General features: G+C 42.6%; 1 protein-coding gene across 1 annotated transcript in view; it reads right to left on the bottom strand.

Moving 5' to 3' along the window:
* Positions 1-20098, bottom strand: part of RAB11FIP4 (RAB11 family interacting protein 4) — a 109260-nt gene that overhangs the window by 58124 nt on the left and 31038 nt on the right. The window contains exons 2-3 of the mRNA XM_062506006.1: positions 15250-15337; positions 5689-5771 (exon numbers count right to left, since the gene is read on the bottom strand). Coding sequence (XP_062361990.1) covers positions 5689-5771; positions 15250-15337 — 171 coding nt within the window. The remainder of the gene's footprint in view (positions 1-5688; positions 5772-15249; positions 15338-20098) is intronic.

Raw genomic sequence — 20098 nt, 5'->3', positions numbered from 1 at the left:
TGCAAATTCTAACTCAGACAAGACCCAGTCACAAATTCAGCCCAGATGCTGGATTCTCACAGAGCACTACCTGAATCAACACTTTGCACTGAGAAACTCCATTCTGAGTCCTGAGGCTTTTTTGCCAGGTCACCCCCCCAGCCCTGCTGGCCTCAGACACTATGGTTGCATTTGGGGTGTTTTGCCAAGAACTGGGTGGGAAAAGATTTCTCCAGGCTGCAGGCTCTAAGATCTCAGGGTATTTTGTTGGCCCAGCCCAGGATGAGAAAGTCAAAACCTCAGAATTCTCTCTAAAGAAAACCCAAAACATATTTAGAGAAAGAGAATAACTATTTTTGACCAGGCCAGAGTGTCTCATTTCTTCTGAGTTATTTTGTGGGTTCTTTATATCACAATTGAGCAAAAATTACTTCAGGGACAAAGTAATTTCCCCTTTAAAAATGTCAGTGTGTGATGTTTTGCCAAATCAAAAATGCAAGCTGGTTTCAAAAAAGAAAATAAACCTCAATCGCTTTTATGGCTGTGTTTGGAGGAGTTGGCATTTATTTTGTTGAAAGGTGTCTGCCTTGCCCCAAGTGCTGAACTGCTCATTCTCAGTGCAGCAGTTCTTCAGGGCAGCATTTCAGAGCACTTCAGCCAGAGAGGCAGGTTATTTTTATGCAGGTGTTTTGACCAAGGACAATTATTTTTGCATGCATGCACAAACCTGAAAAATAAAATTCAGAATATCCCCAGGTGAAACCAGACAGTTTCCATGTAAATGAATCCCAAATGGGGACACAGTGTGCTCTTCATTGCTTTTGGTAATTGCTCACTGGGGGTTTCTCAGCAGTTGTAGTTAATGTTGCTTTTTGATACTAAAAAAAAAAAAAAAAAAAAAAAAAAAAAAAAAAAAAAGAATTGCTGAGAGTGTTGCCTGTAGAGGTTACAGTAAACTTATAAACTTCTCACTGGTGCAGACAGTGCACAGTCCCTGTGTCAAATCCTGCCTAGGAACAGGCACTTTTTTCTCTAACTGTATGGCTGTACTTTACCAAGCTTTTCTCCCACCTTACCCCTCCAACGATTTCAGGAACAACCTCAGTGGTTGATTTAACACCTGCCAGGGTCTAAGAAGTGTTTATACCAATTTCAGCAGGGGCTGGGATCAATCCTGGGGCTGAGCCTCCCAAAAGGCCATCTCTGGAGATGCTGAACATCCTCGTTTCTCAGGGGATGCAGCAGAAGCTGAGGGGAAGGAGAACCTGCCAGATTTAGGAGCACAGGATATAACACAGACTTTTGGATGTACAGGTCTCATGGTGGCAGCAGGACACAGGAACCCTCCAGCAGCTTGGCAAAGGGAGCAATTTTCAAACATGCACTGTGTGATCCCCAGGGGTGCAAAAACAACTCAATTCTGCCCAAGAACACTGGCAACTTGATGGTCAAGGTGGAGTCATTGCTTCTAAAGACAGAATATATGAGATGAAAATTAAAAATACTGCGGTTACAGACTCTCCTGCTACCTTCTTCCACAGCCTAGTGAAAAACCCAATTGTCTCACAGTGTTTTCACAGTGCAGAAGGCCTCCTCTACTCTGACACAGGTGTCTGCAGGTATCCTCAAGCTGCTAGTGCAGAGAAAAACTTCTTTCAGAAGCTGGTGAGGGACTCCTAATTGCTACTGAAAATATTTTCAAAGCAGCAGATCAGCCAGCAGTCCCAGCTCCATCCCAGAGGCAAACACAATTTATTTGTCATGTTTCAACAATTTTTCTGCTGTTCATACAGTGTAATTAATCACTTGGCAGGCAGGGGAACACACAGAGGACTGGAAAGGCAGCTCATTCTTTGATATGCAGCGAATGTCCTGTACTTCAGTAAGAGAGAGTCACTCTTATTTACAGATGGAAACAGAAGAAAAAAAGGTATGTGGCAACTTAATACAGCAACAATTAATAAGAAATAAACAGCTTTGATTAAAACAAGGACCCTGCCATTAGTGCACCTTACAACATGCTCTTCCACTGGTTTGCATGTATGGCTTTTGGCCATTGATTCCAGATGAAAAGGTAACAACTCACATGTAAAAATAGTCTGTCCCTTTACAAGGAACACTCAGAAGTGCCCTGCTAGCTGATGGTGAAAGGCTCTAAGGTCTGTCATTCAACCCCCTATTCTCTCATCTCTTGGGCTGATCTAGATTCAGGCTCCCTTCAAATCTGAGCAGCCAAAATACACCAGGTGAAGAGCTGACAAAGGAGCTCCTGTTCTGATTCCCAATTCCATAAACTTAGGTGCTCTGACAGAAGAGCACCTAGACCCACACCACTGCTTCTCAGGGCTTGCAATGCAAATCTTGGCCAGGGAGTTGTAGATGCAGCCAGCCTAATTCCCTGTGAGTCCTGTGGCTAGTGCTCCCAGCTGGCTGGGTGCCCAGGAAGGCCTGGAGCCAGCCATTTGGAAATAGGAGACACAGGCACTCTGCTTTGTTTGAGCTGGCTCAATCTGGGCCTGGGTTTTCACACACCAACTTCAGCTGCGACTTTGTGTTGGTTACCATCTCCAAAAGGCTATCCAAGGGCTCTGAAGTGCTAGCAGATGCCCACCACCAAGCAAACTGGACTAAGGGAACTTTTGTCTCCCTTCAAATTGAAGCCAAAACAAGAGTTGAGGCCATAGCAGCAAACACTGGGAAAGGAATTTGGGATTGACAAATTAGCTTCTGGCAAATTCTGAGTATTTCTATTGCCTGTCTAAAAGTCTGTGAGAGACAGAAATTGTATTAATAAACATCACTTGACTGAAGCAGTGCCTCAAACAGAGCACAATTCCAACTTTAACCAAATCAACAGACTCAAACTCACAGACAGAAAAGTTTTATTTATAGGTCCCAAAGCTGAAGGGCTCTAGAACTGCTATCTCCTAACTGCAATTCCATTCTCCTAAATCTCTTTGTCCAAAGAGAAAACAGATTCTGCAGCCTGAATCAATGCTGATGGAAGTTAGTGGAATATCCTGTAGTAACCAAGTTACACCCTTTATGTTCTGTGTATGACACCTTAACACCCTTGAGCTCAAAGCAGAGCTCTCCATTTGACTGTGATATCACTCACACAACCTCTCAATAAAGGCCTTTAAGACCTTTCTATTTTGAATTGCATGCACAATAGGATTTTTTTTCTGCCTTTTCTGACAAAGTTCAGACATTAAAAGCTTGTCGGCTTCTGCTCTTTGTTTACACTGAAGAAAAACAAAAAGGAGAATCAGGCTATTTAAAAAATGTCAAATGAAATGCCCCAAGCTCCTGGTATCAGGGGGTTTTATATATCCCTTCAAATTAATTGCACTCAGTTGTAATTAAAGGTTGGAGGCCTGGCAGTTTCTTCTTCCCCATTTGACTCAACATATGCAAACAGCTGGATCAGTTCAGCACCTCACAGTGGCTCCTGCCACTTCATCCCACATCTTGGAGTTACCTTCACCTCCTCAGTTTGCTGCCTTTGGGCTTCAGAAAGCTACAATACAAGGAGGGGGCTCTTGGGAGGGCAAGGAAAAGCGAAAGCAGAGGACAGGGGAAAATAACTTGTGACAAGGATAAATCTCCCCTTTCTTTCAAGTCATCGTGTGAATGCAGAGACAGCATAACAATGAACCAGTTCAGTACCTGCCTTTGTGTAAGCACAGCCCCTTAGGTGGAATAAAAAAAGATGCATTCCCTTTTAAAATATCTATTTGTACCATCACAGCAGGTGATGTCCATCTGCTGCCTGGGAATTTGAGTGCACCTGAGAATTAGAGAGACATGCAAAGGGCACACTGGGGTGAAAATCAGATTGGACAGGCAACTACCATTTGTGCCAATGGGAGCTGCTCAAAAATTCGCTTACAGCACCAGGAATTCACACTCATTAAGGTCTGGGAGATGCAAGGATAGCTTATGCATTTTCAGTATGCTCTTCCTTGGGAACAGGGAACAATCACAATGAATGGTGATAGTCTCAAATCCACCTGACCCTCAGCTCTCTGCTTCATCAGCTTGAAAATTCCAACTTCCTGCTACAGCAGAGGATCCTTAAGGGGGAGCAGAGGCTGTTCACGCCTTTTCCCAGTCTTTAGCTGACATCTAGCGAACAGTTTACAAACTGCACCTGGGGATGGGAGATGGAACCAGCCCCTCCGGAGGGCAGTAGTGTAGAGGAGCTGTGGGATAAGCATGGGATGTACAACGTGCACACCATTCCCTGCCCTCTCCCCACCGTGACAGCTCACCTGGCCTGGGCAGGTGTGAAAGGACCTGGTTCTGCTCCCAGGCTAGCTCCGTTAAAACACTGCTGCAGGACCGCACTGCACTGGTGCCAGCCCCTGCAGGGACCATCCAGGGGGCTGGTGGACATCAGCAGTGACCAGCAAGGCTTCCAGCACAGCACTGTCAGATCAGCTCTTCCTGAACAGGGAGGGTCACCTTCTGCCCCCTCCCTCTCCCAGAGGCACAAATCCAGCACTCAAATGGGAAACTCAGCAGCTGCTACCAGGATTAGCAACTGCAATTCCCACCCTCAGGCTCTCCTGGAGGACAGATGGCAAAGGTGCAGTTTGCAGAGTTTTGCAGTTTGTCTTCAAGAGCTCTCCCCAGCACATCTTTGTGTGACAGCAGATGTGAAATCTTTAAGGAATACAGACCCAACCATTCAGAGTGTCAGAACCAGCCTGCAACGTCTGCCTAGCAATAGGGGAACATCGAGTGTGTGCAGAGCCTGTTTTAATTTTATAGCCTCTATCAGCTACTGCAAACCAAGGAGTTTGGTTTATGGCATCCATTAAGGTAACCAAGCAACAGCATGGTGGGTATCTGTGTCATCAGTTACAAAAAACCAGGGGTTTAGAAACAAGCAGAGTGGTGATGGATACTGAGATGCAAGAAATGTCTGTATTTTTTGTATGGACAGTGGAAACCTCTGTGTAACTGCACAGAGTGATGTAACACCAGCTCACCAGCACATTTAGCACATCCTTCCTCAATACCTGAGAATTGTCCTCATGGTGAAGGTAAAATGTTTCCTGTTGATTTCAGTATAGTTTTCAATCTTTAACACCACTGACACATAATCCTCTGAATGCACGATGCTAACTGCACCTTTAATCTTTACTTGGGTGGAGGTGATTAAAACCAAAGTGAAGGAGGGACAAAGATATGCTAAAAGGAAAACTTAGCAGTGCTTCTTAGACTGCACAGACACTGGGAAACTAAGGATACAAATTAAGACCTTTAATGGTTTAAAAATATGCTACACCCACCAGCCAAAAATACTATCAAAGGTTTCACACGGGTGTATTGTTTCTGCTTCCCAACAGCTGTTAAGCCCCTGTTTATTATCTGCAGAAGGTCCCTGAGGACTTGTTCACCTACAAAGTTTGAATGATTTAATTAGATCCGAAACAGTAAGCTTGTACAGAGATCTCCCTTCACAGCCAGGTGAATACTGAGGGTTCTAAGAGGAAGGTTACCTAAATGCTAAATACTTTCCCACCAGTTAACCTGTGTTAAATGCAGCTAAAACAGTATGGACATTGCTAACAGCCATGAACCTAGAAAGAAAGAGTCAACAGGCCAAGTAAACAACAACATTTACAATGATCTGACCACACATCACTCCAAAGGCTTCCTCAGCCCACTAACAGGAGACAGAATTAGTGCTTCTCTTACCTGGTAATAGTAATCAACATATTGTGGCTGGTAGGGGTCAGAGTTTTCAGGAGACAGGACATCTTTTAGTAATTCTTCACAGCCTGGCAAAGAGAAACAAGATGAAATGGTCAGGCCAAGAGTTTATCTTCTATTACACGGACAATGGAGGAAGGAACAGTGGTTTATAGCCAATATATATGCACAAAACCTTGGAAGGTAGCTTTGGGATTTATTAAAATAGGTGTAACACAACTCTGCCTTCAGAGTTCTGCCCAGCACACGTTCAGCATGTGGAACTTGATAAGTGCAATTACCTCAGCATGGATCCACTAGCCTGCAATGAAAATGAAAGCTGAGCATTTCTTGGCTCGGTAAACTACACTGTGGGGTACAAACCCACCTCTAACCAAGCTCAGGCTCTGGAGTCAAACACTGGATTTGCAGGCTTGGCATGAGCTAGCAACTATAGCACATCAGTGTCAGTGGAGCTGCTTCTAATTTTCTCTGCTCAAAAAGACAAAGGGGCAATGCCTAAGTGTCACACACAAATCCCATTTCAAAAAAGCTCTGTCACAGAGTGTTTGGCAAGCAAATATCTATGCACTGAAACCAGAGATTTTAAGCTTCTGTGTTTGCTTTTGTTAACAACCACATTAAGAGCTGGAAAAATCAATGTCTGTTTCCCTCGGTCCTTCTCTCATATGAAAACCTGAGACAAATATAGAAACACTGAAATCACCAAATACCTCGTTCCCCATCAATTACCAGTGACTACACTTGGCAGGGTGAGCTGCAGAAGGCAGTAATGTCAGGGCAGGTTATTTTAGAGCACCCAGCTCAAAGCTTTGGGCCCAGACTGTGTGAAACCTTCTCAGCATGTGTTGTGCACTATCCTACTTGGAAGCTGCAATTGCCCAGCAGGTATTCCTCCCTTCCATCCCAGCACTAATGCAATATATTTGGCTGTAACATTACACATGGATACCACTACAAAGCAGGTGAAGAGGAAACAGGGTGATGGAAGGAAGTGTGAACTGAACAGGTTTATACCATTAGCTGACCTTCTCTCCTGGTCTTACATCAAAGAATAACATCTGTAGGGATAAAGACATGTTGTGGTTATGGAGAGGAGTCCCTTGCAAAGGAAAGAAGTACTTTAGAAACCAGAAAAAAAACGACCAGATGGAGAAAGCCTAATAGGGAGGAATCACTGTGTTTTCCCTTTCTGCCCCACACAGGCACATGCTGAATGAAGACAATATTAAGATCTCAGAAGTGTCACAAAAGGCATCAAGACTTTCTTCCTTTTTCAGCTTCTCCAGCAAAGTGAGAGTCTCAGGTGGTACTTAGCACATAAATGAGTATAAATGAAGCTGTTAAATGCCAACTTTGCTGGAGAAGTTAGTGGGCAAGAATGTGTGGTAGGGTCATTTTCCAAATAGGAGTTTATCTGGGACTAAGGGACTAACAATCAAAAACCATCTACTGGCTGATAGAGGAAAGATGTTAGAGGAAACTTGTTTGCCTGGACAGAGCATCTTTCTACATAACCTGCCCTACCTGTAATGTCACATTTCCCACCCAGCCATAATCCTTTTCTTCCTCTTGCTTTTAGCTTAAACTGCTCTGTGCATGCCTAAGGTTATTCGCTAGTCCTCTCACAGAGGAAAATTCACTTTATTCTTTCTACCTTTTGACATTCATAACTAAAGCATCAAATTGCCTTGTGCCAGCACCCACTATGAGACTCCTCACACAATGAACTGCTTTGCTAAAAAGTCTTTGCATGAGATGGAACAGCTACTCTTAAGTTAGTTACACCAGCAAAAAGGAAAAATAAATATCAAGTGCTACTCAGCAATGGATGCAGATTAGTGTAATGAACGAGTATGTTTACAGTGCTCTAAAATTTCTCAACAACAGTAGTTTTACACCATAATTTCAAGCCTTACTTTCCTAATGCAGTTGTGCTACCAACAGTGCTTCCTCTCCCTGTTTTCTTTATTTTCAGTGGGGAAAAGTCACAAAAGATGTGGGTCTTGAAAAAATTATTTAACTGCCCAAAACAACGGTGTGAGAAATGTTTCTACCTTGCCTCCTTTCAAAAGGCCAGCCAGACTGGTCTGTTAGAGCTAGAGTCACAAACAGTTTCCAGATCTCCAGCATCTGAAATGTAGAGTCCTTCTGTGACCCCTCTTTGCTGTTCATTTCTTATCTAAGATTAGGAGTAATCACATTTTTTCATTTCCCTTGTCCATTAGGGAGAGCCACTTCATGATAGCTCTTGGCCTGTCAATTATTCAGTAAAAACACTGGGGAGAAAAGCATTGCCTCCTTTGCATCCAACTGACTCAGTGCAGCCCTCATCACTTCTTCACCAGAGCCACCTGACCCAGGCTTTTACAGCCTGATCCAGAACTTGCCCAAGCACCAGACCCATTTCCAGAATATTAGCAGGCATTTAATCCAATCTGTTTACCAAACTGCATCGCTTAAAAAGGTGAACAAAGCCAAGTCTTGCTTTTATTGTAGGCACAAGCCAGGTTCCCTTCAGTGCTGGCAGATTCAGGCTATCAGTTGATCTGAGCCAGTCTCCTTCTGCAAAGGTGACTTTTTGTGGGGAGATGTCTGGGTGTGCAGCAGGCAGCATCCCCTGTGCACTGCTCTGCATGCAAGCTGGCATGACAGCGTGGCTCTCTTCATCCTCTTGGGAAGATCTGCATGTCATTATACTCCATTAAAAAGGGGAGAAAAGGAAATAATGAGAGACCAATTTCCTCCAAGATTACTAAAACACATCATCACTACCTTGCAGACATCTGACCCTGTTTCAACATTCAGCAAATCAATGAAAAAAATGGCCACTGGCTTCAAGAATATCAAGATGGTGCCACTTCTTTTATTCCTCTTAAGAACTGAGTTTTAAGAAGTTCTCTCTGTTCTCCTCTTCCCTGAGGACACAAATCAGAATCTCTTCACTCTGGAGGACTGATGGTGTTTTTTTCCTTGGACCACCCCTTATTACCAGGAAGGTTATGCACAGTCAGGCGATGCATCAGCTTTCTTATTCAGTGTTTTTCTGCAACAGTGCCAATACAATCTCACCTTTTGGTCCTCTCATCTAAATATAATTTGAATTTTTCAGGTATTCCAGGAGGGTTACACAATGATGTAACATAAAGAGGGAACACTGGAGTGTCTCAAATGCTGTGCATGTGTGTTCTTATCACCCAGGATGTGTTCTTATTAGAACACATGCTTGCAGCCTGGAAAGTGCCTGCAGTGAGTTAAATCAGTGTCTCACAGTCCACACAAAAAAACAACAAGAAATCAAGGTTTACTCTGGCAAATCTCAATATGGAAATGGGAGGGTACTGGACAAAGACTAGTTCTTTACTAGCAGAACCACTCCTGAGCAGAACCCTGTGTGCTGAGGTCTGCAGAACTGCCGTGGTGGATATTTCAAGCTGTGCAGCAGTGTGCACCCAAGGCTAGAATCTGTCCAAAAATAACCCATTGCAATGAAGCAAAGGAATAATTCCTGGCTACTTTAAGGACCTCTTGCATTAGAGATGTCTTATTATTGCTATAAATTCATTTTCCTGGAAAAGGTAGACCTGAAAGCCACTTACATGGCTGATTAGAGATAATTCATTTGGATGTCTACCTGTATCATAAGATACTAATGTGCTCCATGTTCTCTCTCCTTTGCTGCAGTTGGAAAAATTTCATCTACATTTCTGGGCAGCACTTGGCAAGAAGACTTAGCTGCACTGCAATAACAGTGAGGCAGGAGAGAGAGCAAAGAGTAACCCAGGAATAGTTCCAGGTCCTTGTGCATCCATTGCTGCAGCTCCACTGAAGGGTGTCCTTCATGGAGAAACACTCTGTGAAAGGCTGTACTGGATGTAAATCACTGTGACACAGATTGCTGGTAAACTTGTGTCTAGAGAAAGGACTAAACAATCAGATCACAAAATGAGAGCAGCCAGAAGCTGCTGAATTTTCTTCCCTGGCTAAAGAGACCTGAAGAGCCAGCACGGAAGCAGCTTCACTGTCCACTCAAAAGACTCTCTGAAACATGGATGTACAGGAGCTCTAGTTTAACAAAGCACTGAGTCACTCTCTAGTCTGGTCTGTCAAATTATCTGAGTTAAAAAATATTTATCCTAATACTACAAATGCAAAAACAAACACAATTCATTTTGCCAGAACAGGGTCATCATCAGTCCTAGTAATGATTATGAAAGTCACTTAGAAGTCACTGAATGGGAAGACTTTTAACTTTTAAAAGACTTTAACATTTTCAGTTCGCTCAGGTTGCTAGATACTATATCCCTTATGAGATAATTTTGAAAATTTACAATCAGCTTAATTTTAAAAATGGTTTTCACACCCTAACAAACAATCAGTTTGCAAACAGACATTCTGGCCACAAATAAACTCAATTTTAGCAAAGCTGTTTCCTACAAATGCTCCAAAGAAGAGATATAACCTGTAACACATCAGACAATTTTCACACGCAATTAAGCAATTTTAATACTCTAGGAAATAAAGTCTGGTTACCTAATTGAATGTACTTGGTTTCTGACATTTTTTCCTAACAGTAATAGCTACTTTATTCTGCCCTTGCATCTTCAGTGGTGTATTAGACTCATTTATAGTTTCAGGGTCTATTTAGTGAAATTTAGTTAAGTCTTAGAAAACTCTCAAGTAGTTTTAAGATTAGCCAACTTCAGTTCATTGAGCAGCTATAGGGTAATTAATTCCAGGAGAGCTCAGCTCTTCACATTCACTGACAGTCCTTGTCCCTGGAGCCATCCCAAGCACCACCCCTGTCAGTAAGTTATTCTTACAGGACAGACAGATGCATCAGATCATCTCTAGTTACAGCTTCATTGAAATTTGAGATCTATAGCTATGAAACTAAATGGGTTTATGTGGACCTGGGGGTTTTCTGATGTGCTTTACTGAAATTCCCATGCTGGTGCAGCTGTCCTGGTCCTAGATATTATATGCAAATAAAGTCCCTTTTAAATGACTGCAACATACCCATCTCTTAGTCCATGCTGGATCTTCAGGGCACAGCTGGTACAACAATTTTCTCAGCTATGGGACTGCAAATGGATTTTATAATTAGTTGAAGGAGACAGCCAAAACTTGGCACTGGTTTTGTGAGAAATATATTTTCTTGGAGCATCTGAATGAAACTATAAAAGCTATTAAGAAAAAAAAATAATCGCCAGTGAAACAGAAGGCCAGAAATACTCTGCTTTAGAAAACTTTGTTATGAAAAAACACCATCAAATTTTATACTATATTATTTTCATATTATTTCATAGTCCAAATAACCTGCCACTGTCTGACCTAGAAGAACAGCCAACATCCCTTTTGGAACATTTCTTTGAAACTTTGGGCAAACCTGTATTGGAATTTTCATTACAAAGTGCTAGGAACTCACAGAGAAATGTATCTACTTTTTAACTTTCAGCTGCTTGTTTATAGCCTGCTTCTTTCCAACCAATTGCAGTAATTGGATGCCTCAGGATCTAGGGAAGCACAGAGATGGATTGTTGAAGGCACATAATAGTCTGTGTTACTATTTTGAAGATTCAAAGGTTGCTATTACTGCAGGGGGGGAAGTGTATAAATTCACAACTGTGCTTCTTCCACAATGTTAATGCATATGAAGGAGCTCCAACAACTCTCCATTTTCAAGTTCCATACCAGAACACAACTAAAATGTCCTTAAAGCTTCTACAAGATGAGGGAAACACTCCCTTACTCCAGAAGAACAACAGTCTGTATGATTTCACCTGAAAAAACAGTGATTCTGCTAAAGCACACAGATTCATAATTGCAGAAATGCTCTGTGCTGATGTGGCTCAGTCTCTCCTGTTACAAACGCCATGACTCTCCAAACACTACACAGCAGTCAGCGCTGTTTTCATGGTCAAAATAAGCTATAAAGTCAGAATACATCTGCCTTTGTATTTTAATTCTGTATTAATCTGTGTTCATACAGTACCCTCTCATCTCTGTGAGCTGTAACACCGAGGGCAGTAGGGGGAGCTCCCCCTTAATTTCTCAGGGTTTGGGTACTTTTAAGCAAAATATCAAAGCAAAGAGACTACTGGAAAGACAATAGAAATCTTAAAATACAGGGAACAGGTCAGACTCAGTTAGAGCCTGGCCCTGCAAATGCATCTGGCTGTGGAACCCACCAGCCTGCAGAGCACAGGGAATTAACAGCTCCACTCAAGCCATTAAGTACAAGTGGCAGAAAATATTTACTCAATCAGTACAATATGAATTCAGAACAGCAAAAACAGCCATTGGTTCTGCTGAGCAAACAGTAATGGTTCCCATGCTGACCCTGCTGAAATTCATGGGAATTCAGCCTTTGAGTGATATTCTGGCTGCTCTTGGTGTCTCTGAGCAGTGCCACAGAGCACTTAGGCAAGAGGCTACAGGTGTTATTTCATGGCAATTGCTCTACAGGCAGACAGTTATTAAAGCCCTGCAGGCAGCAGATAGAGAGGGCAGCTTCAGCACAAGTAAAACCTTCATACTCTGGCATTCCAATTAAATTGCTGCAAAGCTTTAAATTTGACAGCAAGCCTATCCCTGGCTCTGGCAGAGCCCAATTTCATGAGGAAAGCAGCCTAGGCAGCAGGGACTCAGCACAGATGCTGAGGCAAAGTGCTTTAATCCACAAAAGACCAGCAAAAGAAGCAAAGCTTTCTATAAATAGAAAGCACCATACCTGTCCAGTATTCCACCCCAGAGCCACAGTGACAAGGAGCTCCTTCAACACACTTCTGCCCTCTAGTATATTTACCTCCACTTGAACAAATCCTCTCCACCACTTCCCAAGGTCCCACAGTCAGTGAAATTGCTCATCCTTACCCACAGCTCCTGCTACTCAGCAGCTGAAGGAAATGAACTGTTTTCCACCTGGCAGTACCAGCAGCTGCTGCAGAGGTACATGATCCAGATGTCATGAGGATTATCCAGCTCTGAAGCACTGAGGAGGAAACAAGGCTTGATGCCCGTTTGTAGAGGAACACAACACTTCTCATTTGTACCATGCGACATTAAACAACGCCCTGGTTTAAGAAGGAGAGAGGCCAAGCTGCAGATTTTAGATCCAGGGTAGGAGATTCTCTATCAACCCATTACAGAACATTAAACACTCAGATCTTCGGGATTTTTTCAAGTTCCAACATTTAGCTGTTCACTGGAATCCAACCCAGGATATGAAATGCTCAAACCAACAGCATCGGATCTCAACTCTGATTTGAATCTGTTGCTCTTAGATGTCTCAAACCTCATCATTTAAATAAATTCAAGACAGAGATCCACCAATAAACCTTGACACTATGTCCCCTTTGTGCAGCAAACAATTTTGTCACCATACTATAAAGGCAAGCAGCTATAAGATAAATTAATTTGAAGTCTTATAAGTAAGAAATATAGTAAGGCATTAGGATTGTAAAGCTTGAATTTAAACATCTGGCTATCAGTGCTAAGGATAGCACAACTTCATACTCTTATTACTGAAAACCCCACTGGATTTACAGTAGCATCTCATTTTGCTCTATTAATCTGACTGCCCCAAGCAACTGTAATAGGCTGAGATGTCAAAGAATCACATTTATAATCTGTTGCTGCCAAGACAAATTGCTTTTGCTTGATAATAAGCCTGCTACACCCCTTGGGATGTGGCTGCACTAAAACAACACGGTGGAGGCTTTCCATTCTGAAAGGCAGACATGCCCTTTCTGAACATTAACATAAACAATTTAATTTTTAAGGAAAATAAGGCAGGTAGCCAAAGATGAATAAAATTTCCATGCTGTAAGGTGTGCAACTGAAGCAGTTTTTCTAAAGAGATGCTGAGAAAACATGAAGCACAGTGTCTTATCAGAAATAGATACAGCTGCTGCTGCTTCGATGACAAACACTTCTACTGAGCCTGTGTAAGAGTTGAAATGCTAATGATGTGCTAAGGGAGCTCTAGGTGATGCTGCAGAATTGGGTGATTTCTTTGCATCTGTTCACAGACACATCCTAACAACCATCAAATAAACGATTTGGACCCTACAGCTCCACACCTGGGCTTTAAGCTATTCATAAAATTGGAGTGCAAGGTACTCCAGACAGTTTGATCCAGTCACATCTTTGCAGAATTAAACCTTAGAATATGAACATAAGAATCAGTTCCCACAAGGTGAGCAAGGATGAAAATCCCCAAGGCCTCATGACTCTGATAACTCAATATTCTGACACTGTCCCCACAGTAAAGGAGATGCAGCTGCTCACTGCATCACTGAGGGAGCATGGACAAGGCACAGTTACCACAGAAGAGATTTTGGGTCAATTCTATCACCTCCTGATCATATTTTGTGCATTTGTGCAATCTTTATAGACTGTGAAGTACAGAAGACACCAGATGATTTACAGAGCTTGTGTCTTAAACTAGAACTCAGTTTGCTACAGCATTTTCTGCTTAGGGAAAACCCCCAGCAGCGACTTTAGGGTCTGTGCACAAATGAAATAACTTTCCTCCTGGGCTTTCTCTTGTCTTCTCTTCAAACACATCAGTGTCACCTTGGACAGTGTCTCCAAGAACATTGATGAGAGCAGCTTCTCACTGTAATTTTACCTAACTGTACCCTGTCTTTGGCTGCCATAAACTTTAATTAAAAGTACGGTGGTTTTACGTTTTTGCATCATTATGGCTCCATAATAATCTCATCATAGCAGACTCCCCAGAGGCTTCTCCTGGAACCACACCACCATCACTGACACACTCACCCTGCCCAGAACTGAAGCCTCTGGGCTATGACATCACCCTAACACTTTACAAAGGACACACCACTGTCCAGAAAAGGACAGGACATGGACTATTTCACTATGGGAAGTTAGTCTCTCCTCACTGTTTTGCTGTTGCCTTTCGGCTAAGCTCTAAAGCATAACAATATCTGTGTCTTCCATCAAGGAGTTTCCTTGGAAAGGAGGTGATTGGATCCACCTGATCTCAATCTTCAGGGTTTGCATGGCCAACCTGTCATTAACTCATTTCTTTTCAATACATGACCCTAAGTACCCTGATAACATGAAATAATTGTATCTTGCAGATACCTCAAGAGGAATATGATAGTCTAAAATTTCCTAGTAGAGAACTGAAAGCCCAAGGGCTCCCTAACTCCCTGAGGTAAATCAGAAGCAGAACAAGATCAAATCTGGCAGTATTAAACCTGGGCCCTGCCTGTTACCACAAAGCTGCTCTTTCTTCTGCTGTATTCTTCAAACCACAACACATTTACTCTGACAAAAATTAGCAGTAAACCAATGCCCAAGCATCTATGGATGCAGGAGCTCTAGCACTGCTCACCATTGATACATGAGATGCACAAAAAGGAAAAATATCCTGGCTCTGTTCCCAGAGCTGCTCTACTGTCACTACAAATAACCACAGTTAAAAGAGAGGATGTCTTTGATCATTACATTTCCTGCAACCAGAGAAACATTAGTGGAACTGAACAGAATTATTTTTAAGAAATATGCACATACCTTTGATAGCAAAAACTCCATGACAGAAGTCCTTAAAATTGATTCTTCCCAAATCATTTGGGTCCAAGTACTTTGCCAGTTTTTCCACCTAAAATAAAAGATGATAAAATATGTGTTCATCTTGGTGTATCATCTGTTGCTCTGATACACTCTGTATCTTCTACAGAAAACTACAAGTTGAAGAATACCCACACTGTTCACTTGAACCAGCCAATGAATGGTTCTGCAAGGAGAAATGATGTCTTGCATGATATTGGTGCTGATCTTGTGGTATCTCCCCCCTTGGAGAGAAACTCTCAGGGAAAAAAGAAGTGTAGCCAGATGCTACACTCCTCTCCTAACCTTGACTACTTCTTTTGTTTTTTTCTTAAGTACTCATAAGCACCTAGTAGTTAGTTTATTAGCAACTTATGGGAAAAAAATTGTGTAAATAAAAAAGAAAGAAACCCAATCCCTAACACTAGTACACTGTGCAAACAAGCAATGTACTTACTCCTTATCATCTCAGATTCACAGTTCAGCCTTTCTGATCATTATTCACCGATATCATGAGATTATACAGAATTTAAACACAGCCACCAAATTAGCACTTGCCCCAAAAACAGTCTGGAAAATTCTTCAGGAGGGCTTTTTCAGGGATAGAGGAAGAAAAGCAGCTTAGACTAGAGAGGCTCTTGTGCTGTCTAGAAAAAAAGGAATGGAGGAACAAGCAGCTGAGGAAGAATAAGGTGAGAGGCAGAACAGCCCAGGGAGCTGTGTGCACACCTGGACACACAGCTGGCTGTTCTTTCTGACAACCATGTTGCTGAGCTTGTGTACATCCTCATGTGTTCCTGTGCCTTTGCCTGTAGAACCTTGCAGGGACCCTCACTGAGGCAGAGGCAGCCTCTTGCTGCTCATAAGAGCTCACAGCCAGCCCCACACAACCCTGCCCTTGGCCTGGGCCCTCCAGACACCCAGGAGTATGAACAAACTGAGTGCAGGGACAGCAGGCATGGAGGATGCCACAGAATCCTGCTGCAGCACAATCTGTGTGAGCTCAGAGATGTCAGCCTGAGCAGCAACAAAAGCCCAGCTGGAAAGACACATCAAATGAATCCAGATGACCCAGTTTCTCAATTTTCTGGTGCGTTATTTTCCCATGTGCTAGCAAAACCCCAGCAGCTTCCCAAAGCCCTGCAGATAATGCACTAACGTGTGTGCATGACACTTCTTCTTACAGGCACTTCTCAATGCTATAAATTCCCTCAGTACCAATAACCACCATTGATAAGCCAAAGGGGTCATTTAGAACAAGCAAATCTGGATAAAAAAATTACAGACTTTTTAGTCATATGCAAAATTCGATGTTGAATGAGAAAGGCACAATTTGATTATTAAATTGAATCCTTTCCCCTCTCCTTTTCTTAGGGAAAATAAAAAAATCAGCTCATGTAGGCAGGGCAAGTGAGGAGCTATATGATGAGTTCAGAGCTCATGACAAGTTAGACATTTTCTTAAAACTTCCATATTGCAGGAGCTGGGCAGCAGATGTCAACTATGGTGTGACTCATGATCAAATTCCCACCCTGGCATCACAGGGAACTACTGTAACCCCACTAATTTAGAGCACCAGAACACACATCTGTGTTAAAAAAAAAACAAACAAAAAACAAGCTGCTCCATCAGAAAATAGTATGTGGTTAATGCACACCAGACTAGCTGAAAATCCTGACTGAAACCAATTAAGTAGAGACACGCTTGATACGGAAAATCCAGGTTGGTATTATTATCCCTGTCACCTTCACAAGCAACAACTGTGTTTTAAATTTTAAATGCCCAGATTCCTGCAGCCAGCTGGGAAGCCTCTACTCTATTTAATATTGTGCTATAACACAGTGGTGTCACTGGGTGTTCCCAGTGAATCTGGCACTTTAAGTTTATTCCTCAAAGTTGATGCAATGATTTTAGTCTACCAGTTGCTCAGACATATAAAATTACAGTTTTGAAATCAAACTAAATGAGATGTTATGTGTCTGGGAGTGTGTATTATGGAGGAACAGAGGATACATTCACATTTAGGTCTAAGTAATGTCTTAACAGTAAATGAAATTATCACCTGAGCAAAGTGCTTCAATGTCCAGTTTCCCCTAAATGTAATTTGCAGGTTTTCAATTGGATATTACAATGCAAATAACTGACATCATTGCAGGAGATGATGAAGAATTTACAGAATAGCCTGATGGAATTAATGCCAGCAGTGCTCACATCTTCAGCCAGGAATAAACACAGCTCCAAGCACAGGTCAGGGGATAAAAGGATTTCAATCAATGGGGCCTACTTTTGTGTGGATACTTGCACAGGGTTTGTGCATTAATAGACACACATATTTGCTACATAAATCCCTGCATATTTGCACACAGTTTTCAAGATCCTGCAGTGCACTTGATCATGCATTTTTACCAGTAGCTTTCTGGACTAAAGTGAGAAGCTCTTCCTAGTTAATTCCAGACTGAAGGCATTGCTTTAAGTTAAATTACAATGTGTGGCCAAATAAACTATGGCTACCCCTAAATCTTCTCTGCTGTCTACACTATATAAACCATCCTTCTGCTTCATTTTGTAAAGAAATAAAGTCCCCCTCCTTCTCAGAAAGGATTAGCTCCCCACAATGAATCAAAAGTTATTTTATTTCTTTATTGTCTTGGCAAACGTATGGATTGCTCAGCCTACCTGGGAGTCTTTTTTGCAGTCAACAACCCCCTGGGAGTCCATGACCTCTGCCAGGGAATGAGGAAAAGCAGCTCTGTCTGTGATAATGGAATGGGTGGCACAGCCCAATTCTGCACATGTGGGACACGCAGGATGTGCCAGTCCTGGGCACACTCAGACTCCTGGGCCCCACACATCTGGGCTGTGCTGGGCTCTGCTGATCCCCTGGCAAGGGACACAAGACCATAAAAACCAACTGCTGCCAAAACTCAGTGTGAAGTGAGTGTGTGATTGTTGTCATACATACAAGCAGCTCAGGGAGCACCATGTGCTCCAAAGTTTAAGATCAGAAGCCATCACAATGAGTAGGGGCAGTGTTTTGGGCTGGGGACAGACACACTTCTCTGCACAGAGCAGTCCCCCACCATGTGGGACAGACAGCACAGACAAGGATTGCAAACTAGTTCTTCACTGTAGGAAGCAAACAAGGGAAGAAAAAATGAGCTGCAGGCTCAGTAATCCAGCTGGTTCTTTTGGCAGCTGCAAGGGTGTCTCTAATGAATCCTTCAGCAGGCATCCAATAGTCAGAGAGAAGACATAAATCTCAGAGAGAAGAAATAAATAATTTTCCTTTGGGAAACAACTGGAGAAAACCAAAGCTCAGTCCCTATTATTTAACTCGCCAGGGAATGAATGGGTGATTGCCCTTTTAATGCAAACATGTTTCTCCATTGCACTAACTGCTCACTTCAGGTAAGGTGTTTGCCTCCTGTCCCTTGGGTTTCCCAGCCACCCTGAGTGCCCTGCAAAGGGGTGTTTGCCCCATGCCGTTTTCTGACACATAAGAAGAGGCTGGGAACACTTGAAAAAGCAGAATGGAAAGGATGTTTGTAGCAGCAGGGAGTAGAGGGAGTGGAGTAAGGGGAGAAAAGAGAACAAATCACTGACAGACCTCAGAAGAGATATATTGAAACTGATCTTTTCTTGCAAATGAGCTCAGTACAGGGGCACCTGTACTGAATAGCCAAGGAACCCTCTCTGGAGCCCTGGCCAGCTCTTGTACTGAAGCTGCCAAAACAGTATCAGTACTTTTTCCAGCAAAGATTTTCTGACTGGAACTGAATCCTGCTTCCATCTGCAGGGAAGAAGAAACTCAGACCTCTACTGACCTCACTTAATTTTCTTGAAAAAAAGAAGAGATTTTGTTAACACAAAAAAATTTGTAAGATTTAGAAGTAATTGAGTTCAGAGGGATCCCACACCAGCTCTATTCACTGAAATCTTGCAGCAGGATCCAAATCACAGCCAGAAGATGCCATTTGAAACAAACAACTTGTCTCAGCAGTTTGCCTTCATGCTGCAGAAGTCTGTGAGCACGTCTCACCCTGAAGTGCAAGCAGGGAACACCTGGGAGCTGTGAGAAAGGCAACACAAGCACTTGCAGGAAAAGGTCAGGCTGTGCTGCAGCAGAGACATTTGGGCAGGATCTCCTGAGGCAGGAGCATTTGTGAGAAACCTCAAAAAAACAGCAAAAGGAGATTAAACATGTAAATGCTGCAGGGTGGAATTAGAGAACTTCCCACACGATTTATACAAGGAGCAGCACTTGCACTTGCCCTGGTTTCAACAGACTGGCCTTTCCCACATTTGAAAATGATGTAAATTTACAGTAATCGACAGTTTGAAATGCTGCTCCAGCTGCAGGGCTGGACAGTGAGACCACCACGTGTGTGAGACCCACCCCTGTCCTTTTCACTGGCCCTGGGGTTCAGGTGTTCGTAACACTCATGTGGTCCCAAATGTTGGAACTCTTCAGTCAGAAGAGCTGTCTTTTGATGAGCTGGGATTTATAGATGGAGAGGAAAGTAATGAGATTTCTCTGTGATATTGTGGCATTTCAGGGAAGCAACACAAGAAGAGGGAAATTATTTCACATTTCATTGGGGAAACTAGCACTCACACAGTTGTGGTACCCACTGTCATATGAGATGCTGGAAACACAGACAGGTTGCAGAGAACTGACATACAATTAAAACATCCTAAGCAACCAACAAAAAAGAGAGTTTTATTCTGTTTAATTTGCCAAAAGGGAGATCAAGTGATGATTTTTTACAAGGTATAAAGACTTCTGCAAGCAGGAAACTACAGGTTCAAAAAG

The sequence above is a fragment of the Cinclus cinclus genome, chromosome 20, assembly GCF_963662255.1.
Source record: "Cinclus cinclus chromosome 20, bCinCin1.1, whole genome shotgun sequence".
Lineage (NCBI taxonomy): Eukaryota > Metazoa > Chordata > Aves > Passeriformes > Cinclidae > Cinclus > Cinclus cinclus.
The sequence above is the reverse complement of the archived record's forward strand: the minus strand, read 5'-3'. Positions and strand labels throughout refer to the sequence as shown.